The 5,564-nt window shown below is 42.9% G+C and overlaps 1 protein-coding gene across 1 annotated transcript; it reads left to right on the top strand.

Moving 5' to 3' along the window:
* Positions 1–608: 608 nt before the first annotated feature.
* LOC107575245 (tripartite motif-containing protein 35-like) lies at positions 609–5,553 on the top strand. Its single transcript, XM_016261656.1, has 7 exons — positions 609–777; positions 862–1,002; positions 3,959–4,243; positions 4,632–4,727; positions 4,964–5,194; positions 5,276–5,298; positions 5,379–5,553. Exons 1-7 carry the CDS (start codon positions 691–693, stop codon positions 5,551–5,553), a joined length of 1,038 nt encoding a protein of 345 aa, XP_016117142.1. The 5' UTR covers positions 609–690.
* Positions 5,554–5,564: the final 11 nt, after the last annotated feature.

Here is a 5,564-nt window from a genome sequence, read left to right as displayed (position 1 = left end):
ATATGTTTTCCTTGTATATTTATTTATTTATCTTTGTTATTTTAGATTTCTTTACTCCAGTCTTCAGTGTCACATGATCTTCAGAAATCAGTATAATATGCTGATCTGCTGCTCGAGAAACATTTCTGATTATTATCAATGCTGAAAACAGTTGTGCTGCACAATATTTTTGTGGAAACCGTGATATATTTTATTTTAGAGGATTCACAGATGAACAGAAAGTTAAAAAAAAAGCATTTATTAGAAATTTGTAACATTATAAATGTCTTTACTGTCACTTTTGGTCAATTGAATGCATCCTTGATTAATAAAAGATATCTGAGCCTAGTTCAATCAGTAGTGTTATTCGTGTTGGTGTGTGTGTGTGTGTGTGTGTGTGTGTGTGTGTTTGAGTCACTCACTGTCGGGAGGGTGCCAGCGTACAGCGTTCAGGTACATGCCGCAGTAGTGGAACATGAACTCGTGCTGCGAGCGGTTCGTTCTGCCCTCCAACAGAGGCATCAGATCACGGCCGTCCAGGATCCTTACAGAATCACACAAACACACACATACAGCACTTACACATCATACAGGATGAGTATTGACGCGCTGGTGTTGTACCTGTCCTCCGGCAGCGTTCCGCCTGCCAGCTTCACCACTGTGGGAAAAACATCCATCAGACTTGTTGGTTCTGCCACTTCTCGTCCCGGGATGAGACGTCCAGGCCAGCGGAATATTCCCGGAACTCGGATTCCTCCCTCCCAGCCGCCCATGGCTTTACCACCTAAACATAAGAGGGTCAGTAATGACACAAAATCATATATTTTTGTTCAGCATCATCATTCCTCCATATGTCTGCTTTTGTGTTTCGTACCTCGATAGATTCCATTCCAGCCTCCTTTCGGACCCTCTTCGATGTGGCCGCCGTGGTCAGAGGTGAAGTACATCAAGGTTTTCTCGGACAGGCCGAGCCTTTCAATGGTCTCCATCATTCTACTTGTGATCAAACACAAGATATTCTCCGTGAGTCACGTTTCAAACAGGTCATCTTATATGACTGAGCTGATTAAACTGTGATCGTGTGATTACTTGGTTTGTTACATTTAAAGGGATAGCTCACTCAGAAATGAAAATTAGCTGTTAATTTACTCACCCTCAGATCATCCAAGATGTAGGTGACTTTTCTTCTTCAGTAGAACAGTAAAGATGATTTTAGCTGAAAGCGTGGCGATTCATAAAACCAGCAGCTACCATTTCTTTGAGAGTCAAAAAAAGCATATCAGGTAACTCAAAATTAAAGGGATAGTTCACCCAAAATGAAAATTCTGTCATTAATTACTCACCCTCATGTCGTTCCAACCCCGAAAGACCTTCATTCATCTTCAGAGCACAAATTGAGATATTGTTGATGAAATCCGAGAGCTTTCTGACCCTCCATAGACAGCAACGCAACTGAAATGTTCAAGGCCCAGAAAGGCAGTAAAGACATCATTAAAATAGTCCATGTGACATCAGTGGTATCATCAGGAGCCACGGATATTAAAGGGTTAGTTCACCCAAAATGAAAATTCTGTAATTAATTACTCCAAACCCGTAAGACCTTCGTTCATCTTTGGAACACAAATTAAGATATTTTTGATGACATCCAAGAGCTTTCTGACCCTGTTACTCTTGTGAATGTTCATCGAAGTCTGACTCGGAAGAGAAGAAATTGTTGAATAAAGTCATCGTGCCGGTTGCCGGTGTTGAAATGCTTGGGACAAAATTATTGGCAACGGCCAAACAATGCTGGAAACGCAGGTTTTTGTAGAACGCAATTCATGGACTGTTTTAAATTAACTGATTTGTACATATTACTGTTAGGGGGTGAAAACGGTTGTATATGTGTGAAGGTTGCTTGTTTGTACAAATCCAGAGACAGAAACCAGTCCTCGGGACAAATGTGTGTGAGGATCTGTTTCAAAGTTAACATTCTGAATGGCCGTCTCATGAGAGCACGATTCAGACTTCTGAGATTGAGAATTGGTCTGAGCCCACCATCTTTCTTGGGAACAAGGAAGTAGCAGCTGTAAAAACCCCACTTGCTGTCCGCTAAGGGGAACCGCTGTATGGTGCCATTCGCAAGCATTGTGTTTACTTCAGACCGTAGAATGTGGTTCGTTGTCCAGTACCAAAGTCCGAATGAGACCTCTGAAGTGAAGTGGCCTGCAAGCGAACTGAAGCGAGTACCCTCGTTCAATGACCTTAAGAATCCAACTTGACACGCCAGGATTGGCTTTCCAAGCCAAGAGCTGGGCGGCAAGCGGTTCTGTTTTTACTAGTGGCAGATGGTCGTGTGGAGATGGGGAGCTGACACTTGTGGTTATAGAAAGAGGAGAAATGCTCTTTTGAGTATGTGGGTCTGCTATCACAGTGGTAGTTTGTTGGGACACACACTGAGTGTGCAGGATGTGTCCTGCTGAAAAAACTCCACCACTCGGAAGGATTCGAATAGGTGGGGAATGATCACAAGCTTTCTTCGAGGGAGTTCCGGCCTGGGCGAGAACTAGCCCTCTCCTCTTCCTCTCTGATCGGGACGGCTTCTGAGGCTCTGGATTCAGCACTACGTGAGGGTAGTGGACCTTGTCTCTTCAGGAAGGGGTACTTCCCGAACTTCTGGCCACCCGGGGGCGCTGTTGAAGACCAGGTTTCCGGCTTTGGCAGGGGCTGAGGCGGCGCCAGCTTGACAGACTGCTGGATGGACGTAGTCTTGGGGCAACTTGTAACAGCCGCCGAGCTGGGGCGCTTAGGCAGAAAATGACGCAACGCTTGCGACATCTTTAGAGCCTCGTAAAATGGTCCGTGAACCCATCCATGGCAGGCCCGAACAGTCCCTTGGGCGAGACTGCGGAGTCAAGGAAGCCTATATTCTCCATTATTTCCCTGAGGCTGAGCCATAGGTGGTGCTCCATAACCACCAGACTGACCATGACCTTGCTGATCCCCCGAGCAGTCGCCTTGGTAGTGACGTCAACCTGCAGGGCTTAGATGGATGCGCAGCAGTCTTGAGACCTCTAGTAGACGGTGGGCAGAGGTGAGCAGCCACTGCCTCATCGAGAATGGCCCAGACAAGCGACGCACTCACTGTGCCCATCTCACTCCTTGCACGAGCTGATTTGAAACTTCATCATGAAATTTTATCTTTTGGAAATCTGCATTTGCTCCGAGGAGGGCCGGATGGCCGCAGCGGACGGCTCTCTTCTTTCCTTATTTTTATTCGGCTTCTTCGGCATAGGGTCAGCAAAGAGATGGTCTCGCTCCTGAAGGAGAAGATTCTGATGAAATGGCATTCTGAGCCGACTTATATAGAGGTCGGCTCCACCCATTCTAGCGGGCTAGAGCGCCATTGGTTTGTGCAGCTACACAAACATTAACAAATCAGGCTTCAGTACCAGGGTAAACAGCAGTTGTCCTCATAAACAGCTTGAAGTGAATGTTTGAAAGGGAACACCTCTATTGTAATACAGCCTTCATTAATTCACCATCATCATCATCTAGCTTGTTCTGAATCAGATCTGAAGTCAATAATAATTTGCTACTTGATTACTTTTTCACCATAAAATGTTTTAACATTATTACTTTTACTTCTAAATAAGTAATTATTCCTGTAAATACTTGTACGTGTACTTGTACTTGAGTATAGTTTTTGGTTTCTCAAGCTGCCTCTGCTCGCGTCTCCAAACACAGAGGATCAGCACAATCAGCAGACGTGTGTTTATCTCTGTGATTCTCAGCATGTGAAGAAATCATCTGACATGACAGACCCTGGAGAACTCTGTGAGAAATATAGAGCAATAACTAAAACATATGATCAATATTTGTGTTTTTCATTGTTCTCTTGTGTTCAATTTAAGGTTTTTTAGCATTAAACTTAAGAAAGTTTCAATGCAAGTTACTTTTGAATGCATTTTATTGAATCTGTAAAGAGTGTCTTCAACAGTTCTGGAGAACCAAGAAAACTCAGGAGTGTCCCGTCTGCAGGAGAAGATCCTCAAAAGATGAACCTCTAGAAAATCTTGCGTTAAAAAATGTATGTGAGTCGTTCCTGAAGGAGAGAAATGAGAGCCGTTCATCAGGATCTGAGGAGATCTGCAGTTTACACAGTGAGAAACTCAAACTCTTCTGTCTGGAGGACAAACAGCCGGTGTGTTTAGTGTGTATTAACTCACAACAACACGACAATCACAAATTCAGACCCATCAGTGAAGTGGTTCCTTCATATAAGGTAGGACAAATGTCTCTTGTTTCATATGTAAAGAAAAATAAGTCATAATAAACACAGATATCATCACATTCATGCTCTCAGTGTTTCTCTCTGCTGTTTTATTCAACTTCATATGACATATACTCTGCTCTGATTTTGTGTGTTTTTGTGTGCACTAAAGTGTAGTCACTGGGTAAGTGATCAAATTCATGCTGTTGAAAAAGTTCTATTAAAGAGTTCTATTTTTATTTTGTTTTTACTCCGGTTGTGTTTGTTTTGTTTACTTTTAATTTCTGAATCAAGTTAGTGTGAGATATATACAAAAAACAGCACTGTATGATGATAGTATTCTCTTCTCTTTACTGTAATCTAGTGTTTTATATATATATTTTTTATTGTTCAATTCTAGGAGGAGCTCAATACAGCACTGAAGTCCTTACAGGAGAAACTAAAAAAGAGAGAAGAAATGAAAGGAGAGTTTGAGAAAACAGTTCAACACATCAAGGTGAGGAAACAGAATCAAGAGTCATTTTCAGTACAGGTCTAGCATCACTAAACACAATTATCATATTTTATATTTAATATAATGGATTCCAGTTGATTATTTTTGTAAATGACGAGCAGCAATCTGCTTCTGGATCTGTTATATGTCGGGTGTCTGGGTTTCTCTGGGATCTGAATGATGTGATGTGTTGATGTGTGTTGATTGAGATGATTGAAGTGAATGTGATTTGATTTCAGTCTCAAGCTGAGCACACAGAGCGTCAGATTAAACAGCAGTTTGAGAAGCTTCATCAGTTTCTCAGAGATGAAGAAGAAGCTACAATCACTGCACTGAGAGAGGAAGAGGAGCAGAAGAAGCAGATGATGAAGGAGAAGCTGGAGGAGATGAACAGACACATCTCAGCTCTTTCACACACAATCAGAGACACGGAGGAGATGATGAAAGCCAGTGACGTCTGCTTTCTGAAGGTCTGATTTCAGATCATCCATTGATTGATTGATTGATGATTGATTGAGTTCTTGATGATCAATGGTGTGTTTGTTCTGCAGGAGTTTCCAGTCACGATGGAAAGGTGAGTGATCTGCTGCTGTCTCTGCTCTCTCTGCTTCTGATCCAAAGCCACTGCAGTTCTGATCCTGAATGTTCTTCCAGAGTCCAGATCTCATCACAGCCGCATCCACAGACGCCTTCTGGAGCTTTGATTCATGCGCCGCTTTACTTGGGCAACCTGCCCTTCAGAGTCTGGAAGAAGATGCAGGACATCATCCAAAACAGTGAGTCTGGAGAAGATCTGTGCTGCTACACACACACTGGAAATGACGCATGAGGGAATATTGA

The sequence above is a fragment of the Sinocyclocheilus grahami genome, unplaced genomic scaffold (genome assembly GCF_001515645.1).
Source record: "Sinocyclocheilus grahami isolate Dianchi unplaced genomic scaffold, SAMN03320097.WGS_v1.1 scaffold2525.1, whole genome shotgun sequence".
Classification (NCBI taxonomy): Eukaryota; Metazoa; Chordata; class Actinopteri; order Cypriniformes; family Cyprinidae; genus Sinocyclocheilus; species Sinocyclocheilus grahami.
The sequence above is the reverse complement of the archived record's forward strand: the minus strand, read 5'-3'. Positions and strand labels throughout refer to the sequence as shown.

What these genes read in the sequence shown, in the direction of transcription:
- LOC107575245 (XM_016261656.1), top strand. Translation starts at nt 691, where the DNA reads ATGAGACGTCCAGGCCAGCGGAATATTCCCGGAACTCGGATTCCTCCC. An exon ending in TACCACCTAAACATAAGAGG is followed by an intron (nt 778 to 861) that starts GTCAGTAATGAC and finishes GTACCTCGATAG; the next exon opens with ATTCCATTCCAGCCTCCTTT. An exon ending in AAACAGTTCAACACATCAAG is followed by an intron (nt 4,728 to 4,963) that starts GTGAGGAAACAG and finishes ATTTGATTTCAG; the next exon opens with TCTCAAGCTGAGCACACAGA.